At 40.0% G+C, this 22,235-nt stretch overlaps 1 protein-coding gene across 3 annotated transcripts in view; it reads right to left on the bottom strand.

Annotated features, from left to right (window-relative positions):
* Positions 1 to 22,235, bottom strand: part of PCSK5 (proprotein convertase subtilisin/kexin type 5) — a 465,201-nt gene that overhangs the window by 251,959 nt on the left and 191,007 nt on the right. For all 3 annotated transcript variants that reach the window (XM_032164318.1, XM_032164319.2, XM_032164320.1), the window contains exon 8: positions 9,909 to 10,121. In XM_032164318.1, coding sequence (XP_032020209.1) covers positions 9,909 to 10,121 — 213 coding nt within the window. The remainder of the gene's footprint in view (positions 1 to 9,908; positions 10,122 to 22,235) is intronic.

Genomic DNA, 22,235 nt, shown 5'->3' with positions numbered 1-22,235 from the left:
CCCTCCTTCAAAGTGCTTCCTTCAAGAGGAGTGTGAAAATTAGTTAAATTTGGTTTGGAAAGAAACTTGATCTTCACAGGAACAAAGTGCTGTATAGCTCCTTAGAGACAGACTCTCGCTTAGAAGTTTATTCTATGTCACATGAAGATGTCTAAATAGACTGTTTTATGACCTCTCATGGATCTAGATAGGCATTCTGGATGGTTTAGTTTCACATGAGACCATAAGTTCTTACTATCCTTTCTTTGTTCCTTTTGACAACTCTAACGTTGTCAGATGATCTGTACTAGATAGGTGTGGGTACTGATATAAAAGGAGTGAAAGAATGAACAAAGATCTATAGAACTACATAGATATCGTGGTGGTGGAAGGAGTCAAACTTTTCACTACGTTTTCCTGAATGAATGAATGGTGTGCAAGAACCCTGAAGCCGTCTACTGAACCTCGGCATGTGATGCTTGCAGGATGTTTGGGTAAATAGGGCCCTATCCACTTTTATGTTAAGAAACTGTCTGGGCTTTTCATTGCTAAGTTTAAAAAGGTATTTTTTTATTGTGTTAAAAAACATATAACATACATTTACCCTCTGAACAATTTTTATCTGTACAGTACAATGTTGCTAACCATATATGTACAAGCTTGTACAATATCACTAGGCTTTTTCATCTTGCAGAACTCAAACTGTACCCATTGAACAATTCCCCATTCTCCCTCTCCTTGCCTCCTGGCAACGACCATTCTTCTTTCTACTGCTATGTGTTTGATTCCTCTACGTACCTCATATAAGTGGAATCATACAGTATTTGTCTTTTTGTAACAGGATTATCTCATGTTGCATAATGTCCTCAAGGTTTATCCATACTGTACCATATGACAGGATTTCCTTACTTTATAATGCTGAATATATTCCATTATGCCACATTTTCTTTATCCATTCATCTGTTGATGGACACATGGGTTGCTTCTACCTCTCGGCTATTGTGAAGAAGGCTGAAAATGCACATGGGGGTGCCGAAATCTCTCTGAGATTGTTTTCAGTTCTTTCAAATTGATAATTCCAGAAGAGGAATTGCTGGATTGTTAAAAGGAATTGCTGCCTCATTTTAAATTATGGGTGAATTTGCAGCCTGATTTTCCAAAGCCCTGGTCCCTAAGTCAATGCATGAACACACCAGAAGTAGCTTGTTTCCAGGTGTCCAGATCTGCTGTTGTTGAGACAGCCTTGCCTGCATTCTTCCTATTTTACCTCACCTCATGGTCACATTCCTTTGTCCAAGTTTTATTTTTTTTCAATGACTTGTGCCTGGATTCAAGATTTTTCATGATATTTTCCCACTTGGCTCTCCTTGCTTATTCTTCAGCTGCACCAGACATTTTCAATGCATAGAAACAAATCCAGAATAAACACTCCAAGTGTGTGTAGCACTTGAGTCTAATAAATAACCATCTTCAGCCACCTCAAATGTGAACAATCAAAATTTTATGATCTTGCATTTGCAATAGGAATATGCTTTGTCTGCATAGTGACCAGGTATCTATGCATACAACATATGCTTTAATATAAAGCTACTTAGTACATTTATATATAAACACCAATGAAGTGTTAAATGCTATTAATGTAGGCACATCTGTGTAATTCCAAATCCCCATTGTGTTATAATTTTTTTCAACCACTTTAAATGAAACTTGAGACTGGTGAGTAGGGCTGGATGGAGTGGAGGAGAAAGGTGATGGAAAGGGGTAAAGTTAAAAGGAACGGGGAGAAAAGAAACAAAAACATCCCCACTCCCTTCTCATCCTGCTTGAAATGGAAATTCCAGCTGGGTCATTTCAAGAGGAAGTTACTATCAGAGGTGGCAATATTTAGGTGTAAATTACTGGAAAGCTCTAAGACAGGGTTTTCGTCATTAAGAGAAGCCACAGTATCGGAGTTTTTGTGTCTATCTTTAGAAATAAAAGGCAAAGGCCACCAAAGAGCAGGCAATGTTGAAGAAAAATGACGTTATGAAAACTGGAACCACATGGAATATCCCCATTAATCACAACACATGTATATAGGATCTGACAGCGTAATTTAAAGGCAAGTTGCATTCAACAGTCGGCCCACTACACAGGGCGGGGAACGCAGAGATTCTACATGCAAGCACTTTCACTTTAGAGTCCATTTTAAAGAATGTCTCAGAATTTGGTTTAAATCCTGATGGCACATCTTGCATGCTCCAAATTCCCCCAATTCACTACACAAATCAGAAACAGAACTTTCCTCCAAAGAACTTCTCAGATTGCTCAAGAAAATATCATTTGTGCCCATCAGAGTGATGGAAACTGGAAAGGACACCAGGCCCTGAGCCAGATCAAAGCTGTCCTGATCAGCAAATTAGATTTTCAGCGTCTCTCAGGATCAGTAGCAGATGGTTTTTTGGACTCCACTATGTTAGGAATGTCATCTTCCTTTCATGACAAGTGGTGGGTACTGTTCAGGTTTAGGCAGCCTCTACTAAGATGAACCATCACCTTTTCTCACCCTAAGCAATTACGTCCTAATATTTCACATTTCATTACTTGTTCTGATTGGACCTTTGATTTTAGCCTGTTGATGTAATTCTCCAGGGAATCTCAGTTCAGACTGACTTTGGCCATAAGTGACAAGCTTTTAGAGCAATGCCACAGTCAAGAGTTTCTCTCTCCTTGATATCTAGTGATCCGTTTTACTTTGAAGGTGCCATATTGTCTCATATCTGTTAAAAGAGCAACTGAACAGATATTTTTGAAACATGAAATGATTTTACTGTCTGTTAGGTTGAATTTGTTTCTGGTGTTGATTTTGATTTGAACTAGAATTGTGCCAAGAAAGCTGTTTCAGACACAGCTATGGGGGAGAAGGGCAGAAACTAAATTTTAAATGTGTCAATGACTAAAACAGAAGAAGCTGATTTATTAAGCACAGTAAAATAAAAAAGAACTGAAGACTAAAGAAAGCTTTTTGTGTCCACAGAAGTCACAGAGACTGGTGTAAAATTCAGTCATGACTGACAAGTCCACACAAAATCCCATTCTCATGTTGCTAAAAGAATCTGTAAATGTGAAGTACAAATAGAAGATTTTGCTTACAAATGGAGGGCTGCTATCACTAAAGAAGAATCCCATGTTATATCACTTTTGTATCTCCATAATGTTCAGCTCAGTTCCATGTACCAAGAGGCACAATATTTATTTGCTAAGTTGAATCCCTAAAATCAAGCCCCTTTATATTCATTTCATTCTATACTTCAACTCTTCTGTTCATTAGGAAACACTCAAAGTCACTTCTTTTTCCACCATCCAAACAAAACTCACAGAAATTTGTAGTCAACCTACAAAAATTATGTGTGCATATGTGTATATATACAATCCAGGGTTTAAAGTACAGCTAATACTCTCACAAGTGCTACAGGTTGTGTATCCCTTACCCAAAATGTTTGGGACCAGAGGTGTTTTCGATTTCAAATTTTTGCAGATTATGGAATATCTGCATTACCCCAGTTCAACATCTCTAATCTGAAAACTTGAAATGCTCCAAAATCTTAAACTTTTGGGACACCAAAATGACACACTCAAAGGAAATGCTCATTGGAATGCTACAGATTTTGAATTTTTGTATCAGGGATGCTTTATCTACCACCAGCTACCACCAGCTCCACTGCTTCCTCTAAAACTACCACAATGAGCAGCTTGCAATGAATGAGACAGTGTGCAAGAGGTATTTATGTGTGTCTGTATAAAATGATATATAAACCCACAGGAACACTGCAAGGAAGATATTTTATTAGCTAAGGAAATAGAGGCTCAGAGGGGTTAAGTAACTTGCCCAAGGGCAAACAGCTACAAAAGGGCTCGTAAGTGGTAAAGATATCAAATTCTAAAATAGCAGCAGCAGAAAAAAAAAGCTGAGTTACAAAGTGTAGTCATTCATGAGAGCAAAGGTAACAACAATGGCAGAACTGGCCTTGTGGCCCAGCCCAGGTCATCAAGTCCGTATGGAGGTTCCTTCAGGCCATTAAAATGAGACCTTTTCAGAAGCAATGTTTCCTTTTAGCTTTTTAACTTTCTCAAGAGAATATGTATCAAACTTCCAAATAAACTAAACACATCTGGATTCACTAGACTTTTACTCATGAAAAATAATGGAATTTTCTAAGTCAAAAGAAGAAATGGAGAGACGACAGAGAATAACCTAGTGCAAATGGTGAATGCATTTGAAAAATGAATCGGGTGGTAGAAGAGGAGGGAGAGGAGAGAGCAGAATATTTCTGCAAGAGAAAATGTAGAGCTGCTTAGAAGCATTAAAAGCAATAAGATAATTCCTCCACATGGAATTTGTTTTTCAGGCCAACTCTGAGATACCCCAGGCAGCAACTTTGTTTTGAACACAAATAAATAAAATGACATCAGGAGAGGGCTAAGCAGAACATATATTCTCCCAACTCTGGCTCAGAGAACCCCTCCCAGGAGGAATCTGAGAAACTCTATGTCCCAATCACTAAGATAAATTACTAGGGGGAAAAAAGTCAAAGTCTGAACAAGTCCCAAAAGAAAGAGATAATTTAATGATGGGAGGGACTGGAGAGAAGGGGGAGCCTTATTTATAAAACAGAACTTGAGAGAAATGTCAGGAGGAGGTGAGGGGTTATAGATGGGACCTTTTAGGCTTTTTGACACTAAAAACAGGTTACATGAACAGCTTTATCACGTAGCAGGATTCCTGCTGGCAATTTTCTATGCTAAATATCCTGTCAAATAACGAACGTTTGACTTTCACCAACCTACCAATAGAAGAAGTTTCTCTGAAAGAAACAGAGCAGCTCCCTGTCTTCCTGCAGCTACACAAACAACTTCCAAATGTTTGCTAGTCATTTATGCACGAATATTTATTGAGCTCAGGCTCTGGAAAGGAACAAAACACGGTCTTCATCCTCAAGTAGTCTCCATTGTAGTGTGAAAAACAGACACTAAATAAGAAAATATGTACTACCATGTGAAGTAGCTGTAAGTGCACTAGAAAAAAAAAATTGAACTGGTAAAGGAGTAGAGAGTGGTGGAAGGGTGTGCCCCTGTTTTAGGAAAGGTGATGAAGAAAATCCTCTTTGAGGTGAAATTTGAGAGGAGACAAAAATGAAGTGATATTCGGTAGAGGAGTGTTCTAACAGAGGGCACTTTGCACATCAGAGAGCCCTGGTTTGAACATCATACAAAAAATACAAAAGCCATGACCTTAGGAGCTCAGTGCTAACTCTGCTGCCATAGGAACTAGCAACTCAGCTTGAGTTTTTTGCAAGAAGTTCAATGGTCTGAGGGGGGTATGAAGAAGGGTAAAGGAATGAAATTCAAAATGAGTAGACTAAATAGTGAAAAACAATGGAAATGTATATATATTCTAAATGCTTCTTTATGACTCTGAAAAGAACTCAAAACAGGTAAGAAAAGCACTATTCTTTCACATAGCCCCATACTGGATATCCCTAAGATGCATCAGGGTGGGATAGCACACTGGTTGCAAGATGAGTTTGGGGGGTCTATCCTGACTTTGATTGGAATCCAAGCTCTACCATTTACTAGCTGTGGTTTTTGTTTGCTTGTTTAACTTTTCAAGCTTTAGCTTTCTCATCTGTAGAGTGGGGGCACCATGATCTTTCTGCATAGGGTTTCCCAAGAATACAATGAGATGTTGCATTTGATGTGCATAGCACAGTGTCAGGCACAAATGAGAAGGACAAAAAATGTGATATTTTCAACATGTTAATATATAAATGTATTACATGTGAGACAGGTAATAAAATGTGAACAATTATGTTAATAAAAACATTCTTTCATTATACGACTTTAAAATAACTAGTCATTTTAAATGACTTCTATTTAGCTTATGAAAGAGCTTCTTTCATTGTAACCTTTATACTTTGAACACTTCTTTTGCTGCAATAAGATATAAGGCCATTGCTGATCCAAATCTAGTAAAGCATAAATGCAATACCAAGGTCCACAACTGTGCTAGAAGTAACGGCAGGAAACCAAGGGACAGGGACTTCCTTATGTTTTGAAACCCAGGGCAAGGCTTTCCTGTTTGCGTATCATGAAAAGTCATTTTGTCCAGAACAAGTAAAATTTATTTAACAAAAATGCTTTCCCAGAAGCAGAGAGGAAATTTTTTTCCCTCTCTCCTCAGATCCTCAGCAACTGTCTTGGTTCAAATCACAAAGGTGCTCTATGAATGAAGAATGACAACTGTGCTCTTCTGGGTAGGCTGCAGATGACAAAAGGAAATGAATGTCTCAGGGAAGAGGGCCTAGTACAAAGACAGGCACTGCCATTCCTGTAGCACTCAATCACATACTCCAGTAACAGGATGCGGGCATCACCGAGGGACCAAAGGCGTCTGGGTTCAAAGCCTAGTGAAGGAAGGGTCCCAAGTGCAACACAGGATTATTTGTCATTCTGATATCTAGAAGGAAAAGGGGTCAGCTGGACCATAAAAGGCTGATGTTGCTGCCAAATCCACTAATGTTCAAATTGTTAACATGTTCCCGATCAGAGTGTCTTTCTTTATGGGATGAGTGGAACAGATCACAGTGTTTTATAGATTTGAAAAACTGAGGTGCGATGAGCACCTCTCTTAACGGCAGCTGGAAAAATGCCCTGACCTCCCAGGATGCAGAAAGCTACAGGAGCTTAGGCGACAATGTGACTGGGCATGCACTGAGCTGCTCCTGTGTACCAGGCACCAGGTAACTTAACTCAGGATTTTATTATCTTCATGGAAATCTCTGAGGTTGGTGCTGGTATTATCTCCATTTTACAGATGAGGCAATCAAGACTCCATGAGGGTTGCTTATCCACGGAGTGGTCTCTCTGAAGCTAGAGACTAATATCAACAACTTCCAAATTTCCTCTCCAGTTGGGGGTAATTTGGGAATTCAGGCAAAATAAGGGAATCTAAGAACTAGCTTGAGAAAATTTACTAATATATCTCACAAAAACAGAAGAAAGGCATTAAACAAAAAGGAAGAAACAAATTAAGTTAAATACATAGAGTGAGTCACGGAAGGCTTTGAAATCACAAGCAAAAACTGGGGAAGAGTATATGACCACACGAAAGGATATTAACATTTAGTCATGGTGTCCACTTTCCCTTGTAAGCTCTCTCCCTGCCCACAGAAGGGGTCAATTTGTCTATCCATGGGAGAATCCTAAATGACACCCCTGCCATGGGAGTCACAGCAGCAACCACACAATCACAGCAAATAATGACGAAGGCCCCGGGAAGGTTAAGTTTAGAGAGTAAAACTCACAGCAGTGATTTTGCAGTCCCTCTGTACACAGTGTTCTCCCACCTGGACCGAGACAATCTTGCCGCCTTCTTCGATATTTTTACCATGAGACTATATGCTTCCCTTACAGAAGGCATTTATAAAAGTTAACAATACCCTCCCCACAGCAGTCGCCCCACAGATAATAATAGGACTGACTAAATGGGCATAATTACTTTGAAGCAATAGTGAGTTTGACTTAAGATGATTTCAAACTCCAGAGGTAAAAAACGAGAACTCTTATTCGAGTTTTCATCAGGAATTTCACGATGCAGGACTGATGGATGTCACTCCGTGCTAGTGGACGTTGACCATGAGTTAGAAGACACAAGGTCTTCTTATTTAAAAGCAAAGGCATATTTCTAGATTATAACATTTCTCTAATGGAGGCAAAATTTCATTGGGGCATCACTTTCCAGTTAAGGAAGCCAGAAACTTCAAATGCAAAGCTCATCTCTGCATTTTCGCCTTGTATATTTCGCTTGCTGTTTCGGAGTTATGCTTATTGATGAATGTTGGAGGTACTGACAGGTGGAATTGGGTGTATATATTTAAACCCAGACATTGTGGAGCAATTAGGGAAAGATGGGGACATGTATATGGGGAGGCAATTTTTACCTAAATCAATCTACAAAATGTAACTAAAGAAGGTAGTAAAAAGTAGCTGATAAATCAAATATAAAAATCATATAATAACCAGGAATCAAGAGGAATAGAATGAATGTGAATTAAGACTTGCACAAAGGAGGTACAGTCCTGTCCCCTATGGACTGCGGGAAAGGCAGATGGAGCACCAGTAGAGTGACCCCAACCTGTGTAGATCTGTTAGAGCCAGAAGCAGAGTCTTGGTTAAATGCTAAAAAGTGTCAGGTACAGCAGCTTAGCTCTACCTTGAAAAGACAAATCCAGAGACAGTTTACAAAACCATGATCAGGAAAAAGGGCAAAGTGCAAAGGTGTCTGAAATTTATAATCAGCAGCACAGTGCTGGGCACCCCCGAAAAGTTAGAGCTTTCCTAAGCACTGAAGGGCCAGGTACTGTGCTAAGCACTTTTTACTGCCTTCCTCATTATTTTGTAATAACTCCATGAACTATGTGCTACTAAATGTCCTCTTTGTATAAATAAGTACCTTGAGACAGACAGATTAATTTGTCCAAAATTACTCAACTACAAATATCTCAAGAGTGAAAGAAACTCACGCAGCAGGCTGAGCCTGCCACCTGAACTCTTAATTACACTGGCTGTTTGCCTAGAGTGCAGGATATGTTGCTAAACAGGGGATCCCATACAGCTTCCGTGCTTCTCCATCCAGCAAACTTTGTGCTGTCTATAAGAAATGCACTTTTTGGCCGGGCGCGGTGGCTCACACCTGTAATCCCAGCACTTTGACTTTGGGAGGCCGAGACAGGCGGATCACTTGAGTTCAGGCAGATCACTTGAGACCAGTCTGGCCAACATCGTGAAACCCTGTCTCTGCTAAAAATACAAAAAATTAGCCGGGCATGGTGGCACGTGCTTGTAGTCCCAGCTACTTGGGAGGCTGAGGCAGGAGAATCGCTTGAACCCGGGGGGCAGAGGTTGCAGTGAGCCGAGATCGCGCCACTGTATTCCAGCCTGGGCAAAAGAGCAAGACTCTCAAAAAATAAAATAAAATAAAATAAATAAAAATAAATAAATGCACTTTTTGGTGGGGCACAGTGGCTCATGCCTGTAATCCCAGCACTTTGGGAAGCTGAGGTGGGAAGATCACTTGAGGTCAGGAGTTTGAGACCAGCCTGGCCAACGTGGTGAACCCTGTCTCTACTAAAATACAAAATTTAGCTGGGCACAGTGGTGCACACCTGGAATCCCAGCTACTCGGGAGGCTGAGGCAGGAGAATAGCTTGAATCTGCGAGGTGGAGGTTGCAGTGAGCTGAGATCACACCACTGCCCTCCAGCCTGGGTAACAGTTAGACTTCATCTCAAAAGAAAAAAAAAAAAAAAAAGAAACGCACCTTTTATAGAGGTTTAGTTCATGTTAAATAAGTATAATTTCAATGAAATTCTGAGTTTCCTTACACACTTTTGTTTTTCACACTGAACTGACTATACTCAGAAACCAAAGCACTAAAGCTAAAGTTAAAAGTCAGTGTGGAAACACAGTGATAGGAGCACAGGGCTGAGTCAGGTGTAGATTCCAGTCTCTTCTCTGCCACTAACTCACAATGTGAACGTGAATCAATCATTTATCCTCAATAAAATTGAAGCTTAATCACGTCTAAGTCCACATTAAATGTTGCAATGTGATGACTGCACAAGCATTTTCAATTGGTAATGTTTACAACTTCTTCTATTATCAACGAATCTAATTTCCTATTTCCATATATTACTTCTGTGTGTGTGTGTATATATATAATATGTATATATTATATGTATATCTAATTTCCTATTTCCATATATTACTTCTGTGTGTGTGTATATATATATAATATGTATATAATATATATATATATTTATGGTTTTCCCTTTGTATTTCAAAGTGAACATTAAATAAACAGATCATGATGGGCATGCAGATGTCACGTACGATTTTCTTATCGTAGGACTCCCCGCTGCTGTAGGTTGTGGCCAGCGTGGATGAACACTCTTCCAGGTACCAAGGTTTCTTTCCGCTTTCTGCAGTGCTGCTGATGGAGATGGTGTAGATGCTGTTGGTGTAGCCATCACAGGAGCAGTGGTCTTTGCTCCTTCCGCCATTTCCAGATGCCCAAACAAACACAGAGCCGAGGCCTCTCCGCCCCTGTTCACAAACAGAGAAAGCTAAATGATGGTGTGAAATGACTCTAAATGAAGAGGTCAGAATCCGCTGAGCCAAACTGGGTAGGTGCAGGTGGGGTGTGTTGCTATCTTAATATGCTGGGCTTAAGCAGCTTTTGGGAGTGGAGAAAGAGGCGTTGGTTTTATAGACTCAAATGGTCAGAAAAGTTACAAGAGCACACATAATGACAGTAACAATGGCTAATATTTATGGACCAAGCACAATTCAAAGTGTTTTACATGAACTGGATTGAATTCTTTCAAGGATCCTGTGAGGCTGGCACAATTCCTGCCCCCATTATGCTGTGGAGAAACTGAGGTACAGAAGTTAAGTAATTTGATTAATTTTTTTTTTAAAAGGAAGTTAAGTAATGTTCTTAAGGTCACAAACAGTAAGTGTTAGGGCCAAAATTTGAACCCAGACAGTGAGATATGAGAGTTGGGATATCATTAGTTATAATTACCATAGTTATGCACTATTGTTTAAAATCTTCAAATCTGCCATGAATTGGGTGCTATTACGCACCCTCATTCACATCTGAGGAACATGAGGTATAGAGAGGTTATGCCTCCATGCTGAATCACACTGTTGGTGAGCGTCAGAAGCAAGTACTAACCGTGTACTTCTCTCTATAAAACTGATCTTCCCATGAGTGGTGTAGACACTAATTACTGAGGGATGTTAATGGATGCTACCATAAATAAAAGGATTTCAAGATCACATATGTTTGGGAATCCCTGAATTAAACGAAATTCAGTGAGCCTCTTTATTGCAAAGCTTCTAAGAACCTTTAATAAATGAATGCTTATTGTAAAATTCTAAGAGCAGGATACAGTCTAATATAATTTTTCCAAACATATTTGACCACAGATCCATTAACATTATCTTAGAATGCTACAAGACAGTGTCACATTCTTCATGCCAAAGCTTGGTAGCTAAAAATAACTAAATGAATTTCTTGGTTAGGCATGGTGGCTCACACTTATAATCCTAGCATTTTGGGAGGCTGAGGTGAGCAGATCACCTGAGGTCAGGAGTTCAAGACCAGCCTGTCCAACATGGGGAAACCCCATCTCTACTAAAAATACAAAAATTAGCTGGGCGTGGTGGTGCACACCTGTAATCCCAGCTACTCGGGAGGTTGAGGCACGAGAATCGCTTGAACCTGAGAGGCAGAGGTTGCAGGTTGCAGTGAGCCGAGGTCATGCCACTGCACTCCAGCCTGGGCGACAGAGTGAGACTCCGTCTTTAAAAAAAAAAAAAAAAAATGACTTTCTTAAAGTCCTCAATAATTAAGGAATAGAAGCAAAGTAGAACATGGACATACACAGTGAAGTGACTATAAGATGATGTCTTCAGGAGAAAACAGAGAATTAAGCCAAAATGGAGAGTATTTGGGAATAGCTACAGCTGAATCCCTAAGAAATTGTGTCATTTTAAAGCTAGAAGGCAAATTGGAAGACATCAAGGCCAAATCCATCATCTTCTATTAGGAAGTGAGAACCCAAGTCACAAAGCTAGGGATGGCAGAGACTTTATTCCTTCCAGGCCCTAATTTTCTGGTCCCCAGGTGGAAGGAAAAGCATTTGGGGGATGCTGTCTTAGAATTTCTGGAAAAAGAGCCAAAGAAAAAGAGATAACAAAGTCTGGAGTATCTGTGATAAACTCTTCCTGACCTTGAATGCTCAAGGAACAGTTTATGACATGATTTGATAGACCTGATCATACATTTCTTTTTGTCCTTGAACTTGGAAAAAATGCCTTATGATTACCCAGGAATTGGAAATATTCATGAAGAGAGAGGGGGATAAACTTTCAGTTGCTATTGCTGCTCGACAGCTGGGCCCGGTTTATCATCCCTCAATGTTTCGTCAAAATATTCATGAAATAGAGAGAAAGGTGCAGAAATCACCAAGCCATCACAAACTAAGAATCTTGTTCAATGCTATGACAATCTCTAGGAGGGATTATGCATCACTATGGTGAGGGTGGTCAGACTGAGCAACTATGGTGACGGACTCATGTCTAGACCTCAGAGACAGAACAACATACCAGAGGGAAAGAACGTTCCAACTCATCTTCAATATGTTCCCTCTCTATCAGACACTGAGGGGCTGTGTTACAGGCAAAAATCAGGGTCTCACTGGGCCTCACCTGATAGGTCAATAGAATATATGGGATTGTGCAAAACCCACCTGATTTAAGCAGCACCATAACAGATGATAGACAAAGACTCACAACGCAATTAAAAAGCGTATATGGTACAAGCACGTGTGTGTGTGCACGTGTGTGTGTGTAAAATTATGACAGTGTGCCCATGAATAAAATTCAATTAAACTATCTTTAAAAAGTAACTTGATTTTAAAGAATATTTAATAAGAAAATATTTAGGAAGCATTTTTGTGATAATGTAGTTACAAACATAGGATACAAAATGATACAGCACAGTCTCAGTTTAGGAAAAAATGTGTGTAGACTGGGTGTAGTGGCCAATACCTGTAATCCTAGTGCTTCGGGAGGCCAAGGCAGGAGGATCATCTGAGGCCAGGAGTTAGAGACCAGCCTGGGCAATAGGGCGAGACCACATATTTACAAAAAATTAAAAAGAAATAGCCGGGTGGTGGTGCATGCTTCTAGTCTCAGCTATTTTAGGGGCTGAGGTGGAAGGATTGCTTGGAGCCAGGAGTTTGAGGCTGCAGCGTGCTACGATTGCTCCACTGCACTCCAGGCTAAGTGACACAGCAAGACCCCGTATCTTAAAAAAAAAAAAACGGGGGGGAGACAAAAAAGGGTGTGTGTAAAAATGTCTATATGCATAAATTTAGATGCATACCATAAAGTGAAAATGTAATTGAAGTTATCTTGTATGGTAAGATCAGAAAAGCTTTTTATTTTCTTTTTTATGTCAATCTTCTATGACCATGTCTTACTTTTATAAAAAGAAACAAGAACATTAATTCCTCTACTAAGTGGGAAAACAAAGAGTCAATTCTTAAGAGATAATTTTTTAATGTTATGGCCAAAAGGGGTTTTACCCATAGAAGGTCCACTGTGTACTAAAAACAACAGAGGCTAACATTTCTAAAAAACCTTCTATGCGCCAAGCACTATACAAACATTACTCTGCACAATCTAAGTTTATATTATCATCATTTTACAGATGAGCAAACTGGTTCTCTCCGAACTGCTCACTAACGGGCTGGGTGCAGTGCTTATGCCTGTAATCCCAGCACTTAGAGACAAGCCTGGGCAACACAGCGAGACCTTGTCTCTAAGAAAAAAATAAGAAATTAACCAGGCATGGTGGCATGTGTCTATATTCCTGGCTTCTAGGGAGGCTGGGGTGAGAGGATCACTCGAGCCCAGGAGGTCAAGGCTGCAGCTAGCTATGGTCACACCACTGCACTCCAGCCTGGGCAACAGGGGTCAGAGAAAGTCCGTCTCTAAACAAAAAAAAAAAAAAAAAAGAAAATGCCAGACCTTGAAAACTGACTGGAGCCACAGCCTGAGCTATTAATCCTTACAATAGTCTTCTTTTGGGCAAAAAGAGGGCTAGTGGTTATTGTACCCTTTCTGACCAAATCCCCCACGTCTCCATTGCAGCTTGGCCTTAGGATGTAAGAGCAAAAAAGTCCTGAAGTCCTTTCCAGACTTGGCAGTAGAATTAGAACTGATAAAGAATAGATGTATGCCTTGCCCTTGAGAGGTAGGATGTAGTTTCCAACCCCCAAGGCCCCTGAAATCCCATCCTGAGGGGTGACTCCCTTAGAAGTATGAACACAGGTCATTCTATTCTGGCAGCACTCACCACTAAGAAGGGGCAATGGCATTGCTGAGGGGTCCTTTGGGGATCCCTGGGTTGAGAGAGTCCTGAGTTGAGAGGACAGTAGGTTGCTGCTGCCCTGAAAATGTCCCTTCCAGACAGAGGTGACGTCCTTGTATTGAACAGATAATTCGAGGGAATTATTTTATAACTGAGCATGGTGAAGGAAAACCTCAAAGGACAGTGTGGGGTCAATAACCACTCCCAGGCCTGAACGGGCACAGACAGAGGGGAGTCACCGGAGCTGGTGACAGAGGGGCTAATCGGAGTTGGTCACAGGGCATGCTAGCCTGTGTTGGACCTGCAGGCTGGGGACAGGTGAATGCATACCTGAGCCCCCAGTCTCCTCGTCTTACATTCTCATTTCTGGCCAGCATACCCCACTGGCCAAACCTCATTAAAACCCATAGAGATCAGTGTCTGCATGCACAGAGCTCATGGAGAGAAGGGAAGAAGAGAACTTAAGGGTTAAATAGAAGACACCAGAATAGTCCCGAAGGTGTGCTGTGGACTGCACTATGTTCCCCTAAAGTCATATGCTAAAGCCCTAAAGACCAATGTGACTATATTTGGAAAAAGGGTTTTCAGTGAGGCAACTAAGCCTAAATGAGGTCATAAGCGTGGGGCCGCACAGGACTGGTGTCCATATAAACAGAGGAAGAGATACCAGAGCTCGGGTCTCTCTAGCTCGCTCTCTCTCCCTCTCCCACCCCCGCCCCCGCCCAGGTTGTAGGCACAGAAGGAAGGCTATGTAAAGACCCAGCCAGAAGGTGCCTATCCGCAAGCAGCGGAGGGCCAGGACCCAGCTCTACAAGCATTGTGGTCTTGGACTTTCAGCTTCCAGCCTCCAGAACTGTAAGAAAATAAATTTCCCTTGTTTAAGCCAGGGGTCCTCAATCGAAATCGATCCGTGGCTTGTTAGGAATCCGGCCACACAGCAGGTGGGTGGTGGGCAGGCAAGTGAAGCTTCCTCTGTATTTACAGCCATTCTCCATTACTCTCTTACCGCCTGGGCTCCACCTCCTGTCAGATCAGCAGCGGCACTGGATTCTCATATGCGCTCGAACCCTCTCATGAACTACGCATGCGAGGGATCTAGGTTTCGTGCTTCTCACGAGAATCTAATTGCTGATGATCTGTCACTGTCTCCCATCACCCCTAGATGGGACCATTTAGTTGCAGGAAAACAAGCTCAGGGTTCCCATGATTCTGCATTATGGTGAGTTGTATAATTTCATTTTATATTACAATGTAATAAGAGAAATAATGTGCGCAATGCATGTAATGTGCTTGAATCATCCCTCAACCCCCCGTTCTGTGAAAAAACTGGCTTCCATGAAACTGTTCCCTGGCACCAAAAAAGTTGAGGACCGCTGGTTTAAGCCACCCAGTCTGTGCTGTTTTGTTACAGTAGCCCAGGCTAATACGAGGAGAGAGGAAGAGAAGAACAATGGCCTGCCCCTCGTTGGATTCTGTGTGCTCTGCCACAGAATGCACACAGACTGCCATCATTCGACCCAGGAGGCAATCTGACCTTTATTCCTGAGAGTATGGTTTATGACTGAAGTCCCAGAAATAAACAGACTGAATTTGCAGGCTGGAAATACCATCAAGACAGCTGCTAAAGATCTATGGGGTTAATCCTAAACAATTAGCAATTCAAAGATACATTTCCTACAGAGGCACAAGGGGTTTCCATTCATAGGAAATATCCAGAAACCAAAACATATGTGGGAAAAAATTAAAAATCTGCACATTTCTCCAAAAAAAAGTAATTTAAGAATTAAATCTTAATGTGGGGTGTAGGGAGAAGGGAGGGTGCATGGAGTACTATGAAGAGAAAAGAATCTTGAGGCATATATTTTCCTAAAGTGTGGGAAATAATGACATTTTCTAGCTTGGTGAAGTAGTGTGATTGCAATTGGCTATTTAAATATGGCTTTGCATAACAAAAAAAGAAAAATCTCTTCAATTTAATTGAGTGCTCCATTAAAAGTTAGTTAACTTAAGGCAAAATATATTGTGGAATCCATGCGGCATCCATTTGAACAACCTGTAAATACTCTCCTTGTATCTAAATGCACATTTTTTTCCTCATGAATGCCCTATGAAAATCAATTTGTATTACCCTATCAGCATTATTATTAAAGGATAGAAAAGAATTGGATTTCCTTGTGGCTCAGAAGGTCAGAAAAGGCCACTTTATGCTGGATTACCAATTAAATCATACACTCCGAGCCACGCTTTGAGAACATTAGCGTATGATGGAACTAAATTTCTTTCTTTAAAATAATGTGATTATTTTTTAGTCAGTGCAGTTAGGTTTTATTTGATATTTTAGTATTACTTTCTTCTCCTGTATTGCTTAGTAAGTATTTTTAAAAGACCATAAGTAGATGACGCAGGTTTCTTGTGATATAAAAAGGAGTAAGAAAGATAGTAACATATATTAATATGTGCCTGGATACTGTGCTAGAAGCTTTCACATATTGTTAGTTAATTTAGAGCAAAATTTAGAGCAACATCAGCAAAGTAGATAGCACTAAATGGATTGTTCCGTATCAGGAAACTGATAACATTAAGTAATGGGCCCAGTATCATATAACTAGGACATGGCAGAGACAAGAGGTCGAGACCCTACGTCTGATCAGAACCTCTGGATCTGTATATGTCGACTTGAAGAGACACAACAAAACAACTTTGGAATGAGGCACTTCCATTCATCTGTGATGTCTCGCAAGCACCGCCTCAATACCCAACTTAGCAAAGCCCTTGTCATTCCTCTCCCCACCTTTTTTGATATTCCTCCTCTCGGGGAGAAAAGAGCACAGTTTTCTCCGTAAGCTCTTTATGCCATGGTTATTCCATACTCCATATTCCCTGGATAAAGGGGCATCCAGGGATAAGGGGAAGAAGTTGGTGAGAGACAAGGACACTTGCTACTAATGACTTAGTAGCTAAGAAATAAAGAATTGTTCCTGTTTTTAAAGCTCAAGGACATTCTGACTAGCATTTCTGAAATAAATCTTGTTGCTTTATAGAACAGGGTTCATTGAAAGAAATAGATCTCATCTAGAAACATAATGTAAAGACCAAAAAAAAAAAAAAAAAAATTAAAAAACCTCACAAACACCACCAAAACCCCCTTTAAAAACTACTGTTTTTTGTAGCACTCACACAAAACGTTTGTTCCAGAATTCTAAAACATATTGCTTCTGTAAGCAATTTAAATAACTTTTTGATAACATTTATCCTATTGTTAGAAACAGACTAAACTGGTATAACTTGGTGGGAGAAAGCATTCTTGGTGATGCATAGAGATAATGTAGTCATGGTAAAGGTGTATGAAGACATCTATGGGATGAGAGCTTACTTAAGCCCCAGACTTGTTTTTTCAATCAGTTCATCTGAGTAAGATGGAACTGAGGTTAGGGAAATTAATTATATGGAATCAAGTGAAGACTCAGGGAATAAGATCGTCCATCCCTTCAAAAAATCCACAAGTAACTTGAATGAGACAATATGAGATGTTTTATCCAATGTAGAGAGTATCCAGGTTTCTCTTGTTCTGCTTCTACACTTAGAATACTTCATAATTGTGCTCTCAGAATAACTAAGGTAAATAGAGGAACTATTATATGTATTTTAAAGCAAATGCTCATTAATTATGCTTTATTTATTTGGTGATTTGAGTAAAGGAAACAGTTCATTAATTCCACTTGTTTCCAAGCAAAAATTCCAGGATTGAAAAGGCTTACCAATGGAAAGCAACAGCTCCCTAAAGCTGATCTCAGCAACCAGCCAACAACCAGTGAGTGGCCTCCACCAGCACCTGCTGATGTCCAGCGCTTCCAGCAGCCCGTTTCCTGGCCCTGCTACTGGTCTCAATCTTTACGCACCTGCTTTAGCCTGTCAGCTGCCAGACCCACACATGCAGCCTAAGAGAGACTCTGAGGAAGGGCTGTCTAAACATCCTCAGACTGGCTTCCAGAGAACACTGTATGGGAGTACCTTCTTTATTCACATTCTATGCTACTTAGCCACTCAAAAGACGGCTGAGAGAGAGATGGGAAATACAAATGCAGTTATTTTCTACTTCTCTAGTGAGAAAACTGGAGCAAAGAAGGCTTTTGTGGATAGTAACCTATTTCTGCTCATTTCTGTCTTCTTGCCATTTCTTATGCGACATGACTTCACTCCCTCCTCTTCCTCCACATCTGAACCTCACCAATCTATCTTTTCAGCCCCATACCAGGTAGTCCGTATTATGATTTTCTGTGCACACAATAGGTCACTAAGCCAAGAAATTTTTAATATTCTTTTGACTTTTTAATGATGCACTGAAGTTATCAGATGCAGTTATTAGCAATCATATTAATTTTACCATTCACAAATGAAAATCCATTTTATGTGCTTCCTGAGCATATCAAATGCAGCCGACTTCACTTTCAAAAAAATAGAGAGCCTAATAATGACTACAGGATCAACTGCAAATGACAAAATTTTAAATGCCATTTGTAAGCTACTTTTAGGGTCTTTTCATGATATTGTTCATATCCTAGTCCATGAATGGAGAGCACGTTGCACTGAATTTAGGGACTTCAGGTCAGTTTTCTAAAGTGACACTTGGAAATGGTGAGTAAGGTGGTCAAAGTCTAGTGTCAAGGACAATGAATCAGTGCTGCAAATACAGAACTTGCCCTATCATTAGCTAATTTTATGTTTATCGTGTGAATAGAAAGAAAAAAATTGAGTTACTTATCTACCATATCTGCTAGAATATAAATTTGGTAGAGCATCAACTCACAAAAGGCTTAGTAGAATCAATTTCCTTATCAGAGATGCCTTTTCTTCATGAGGGTTGATTGACACTGAGGATTTACACACTTAACACTGCTTCTTAACTTTATCACAACAGTGTACAAGTTGGTGTGACCCTTGGCTCCTGACAACAATATCACAATAGTGTAGATTTCTTTTGCTTTGTTCATTTTCACAGCATAACTGGAAGAAGAAAATCAGTCTTACATGGAGAAAGAGTAGTAGAATATGTGTGATGAAATAAAAACTGGGTGTGTTTACCAATGGAAATAAATATGCTTTCATACAAAGAAGTCTATTTTGATGAACCTTTAGATATTCTGTACATTCAGGAACTTCAAATAATACAATTTTGAAGCTGAATAATGTCCTATGGATATTATGTAAAGTTGGACACATAAAAGGTTCATTCAGTATAATTTTACATTTCTACATAAGGGAACTAAGGAAATGATGTTACCAGAGCCAGTCAGAGGCAGGGCTGGGACCAGAATGCACCCAGTCTTGCCTCATCCAGTGCTGACTTCCCCTGACTGGTACTGACACCAAGTGTTCCTAAAAATACTTAACAACTTATTTAGGAAAACATGCTTAACAACAGTGGATTCGAGAAAATTAAAAAAACAAAACAACCTTCTCTTCTGCCTTATCTCATTTGCCAAATCAACAATTCCCAAATAATTAGCTGCTTTAATAGTCCCTTGATGGTCAATTCATACTAGTCAATTCTGTTTTTTCTCAGACCTCATCTCATCTGTTCACAGAGGCCTCAGTAAGACCCAGGTGATTAACTTCCGGTCACTCCTTCCTGCATCCTCCATGCTTTGAGCCCCTGCACAGTTTTCCCATTTTGTGGGGGCATCTCACATTGGCTGGAAAGAGGGGCAGGCAGACTAGGTTTCTCAATTTCTCACTTCAAGCAGCTAAGAAAATAAATGTATATTTCATATGCTCTCTGAAATACCACAATCAATAATTACTAGCAGCAACACAGCTGTTCTGGGTACATCCACCATCCCAACATTTCCATTTTTGGGAGAAGAAAAGCTATTCTCACACCTGCCAAAAGTTTTTACAACTTGGTTCATCCCAGAGCAAAGGCAAAACCATGCTCACACTTTCAGAAGGGCCAGGTTTATGAAATTAAGAAGGACATTTCTAATATTAACATTGATTACCAATGTTGAAACTGCTCAGAAATGTATATCACCTTTAAATGTGTATGGAAGGGGTAAAATTTGAAAAATTCCTTTCATAGAGAATAAAAACATTATCGACAGAGGTATGAAAGGAACTTACTGTAAATATTTGGACAGGCACTTGGAAAGGAGGATAGAGGGATATTCCAGCAATAATGAAAAGTTCATACTCTTCTCTAAGTTAGCTCTAGATTATGAAATCTCTCACTGTGAAGTGGATCCAAGTGCCAGCTCAAGTCTGCAAGGGTAAGCTACCCTCATCTAGAGCCCAGCATGGGGCCTGAACTGTCACACACCTCTACTATAATGAAGTAATAATACTTGATCTTACACGGAGTAACTCCTAACATTTCTGAAACAGAGAAGATCAGCCCTCTCCATTTCCTACCCATGAACACGATCCTGTCTTAATTAAAACAAATTATGCTTTAGAGAAAATTACAGCTGTTATGAGGCTCGCATTATTTGCAAGCCTCTATAGTGAGTATTTTCGGGTCCTTAAAGATGCATCCAATGTGGCCCTTCCTTTTAAAAGAAGCCCATGGCAGGACTGCACACTTCATATGTGCAATCTCATTCAGCCTTCACGATCGCTCTGTAAAGCAAGTCCTATCATAGCCTTTTCTCTGGGAAACAGAAGTGCTGATAATTTGTCTCAGGTGAAATAGCTAGAGAGTAACCAAACTGAGCAAGAGAGGGACTCTATACCACTACAGGCCTCATCCAAGGATGAACAGGAAGAGAACAGAACACACAGTGGGGTTCAGGGCTGTGCCAAATCAGTTGCCTGGATGATCAATTCTCCAGGAACTCAGAGAAGAGAGAGATCTTTGTTGTAGTGTTCACTTTGGTGACCACAATTCAGCTATGGTTGACTGGGAGCTGAGTGTGAAGAGATGGGCCCACCTGACTCACTCGACAGGAGCTGCTATTGCACAGAGCATGGTGGCAGAAAGTGCCACAGTCATTTTTCTTACTGGCCATGTTGCCTAACTTTGCCAAGACTCAGTTTACAAATCAATAAGCTGAGTGTTCCTGTGAGGCTCATGCCCATGCCTACCTCAACTGGCTATAGGTGTTATAATAATGTTCACAGCTAAATATTAGGTTTGACTGTATTCATCAAACATGAGGTGACGAACGCAAGCTCAGGTGAAGCAGAAAAACAAACCTGCTATCTGAGCCATATATACTTTAAAATAATTTGATATTATCAACTGAGTTCCATGGGCCCTTGTTTGTTACATAGCGGTTTTTCTTTTCCGATTACTGCCATGTTATGTTGAAGGAAAATGATCTGTCTGTTCTCCCTATCAACTTTCTCAAATCTATGTTCAGAATCATAGCAATTCAAAATTAGTAAAGACCTCAACTTGACCTAATCTAATCCCTATATGATTTTGAATCTTCCCTTAACAGGGACACCCATACTATACTATACTAGAACACTCTTGTGAGGAGGAAGCCACTTACCTCCCAGGTAGCCCAGCAGTCACTATAAACAGAACAAACCAAACCAAAAGAACAAAGGACTGTTATTGATAACTGATTAATCAAGGAGTAGAACAGTCTAACAGAGGGATTTAAAATAGGATTTGCAGAAGTTGATTTAAATTGCTCACACAGTTATTAATGGATCTCTAAACTAAAACTGAAAACAAGATGATAATAAAAATTTGAAATTTGCACCTACACAAGGTTAGAATAGATTTGTGTTCCTCTCCATAAAAATGCACAACAATTCACATTAATATAGTAACCTAAATTTGATACTTGGATGTCAGATAACTTCGTGCAATTAAATAATGCGAAACCACATATGTATTTATGAAAAACACACATTTCTTTGTTTCCAAAATGGATGATATTATATTGGGTACACTCGGCAAGCCAAGTCTTAGCTTTGTTAATGTTCTAAATACACAGAATTCCACCAGGATGTAGTTAAATCTTGAGGGAGAATTTCTAAAGCAAATCCCAGTTAAAGTCAATTTTTATTAAGTGGAACCAATTTTTAAATAAGCTCCCTTTTCTTTCTGCCTAGCTATATATCATTCCACAATTTTACATTCGCCAACCAGTTTAACAGTAATCTGTCATTTATTAAAAAGCAAACTGGTACTAATCCTGCTACAGCTGGGTGTATATCAGATAAAAACATATCCCTCCTGGATGGAATTGGTTAAGTTTATTATGATTATAATTACTGCTTTCATTATACCTCTTCTCTCCCCTCTTGGTGAACGTATACCT

Source organism: Hylobates moloch, unplaced genomic scaffold (assembly GCF_009828535.3).
Source record: "Hylobates moloch isolate HMO894 unplaced genomic scaffold, HMol_V3 SCAFFOLD_10, whole genome shotgun sequence".
Taxonomy (NCBI): Eukaryota; Metazoa; Chordata; class Mammalia; order Primates; family Hylobatidae; genus Hylobates; species Hylobates moloch.
This window is presented reverse-complemented; position numbering and strand designations above follow the sequence as displayed.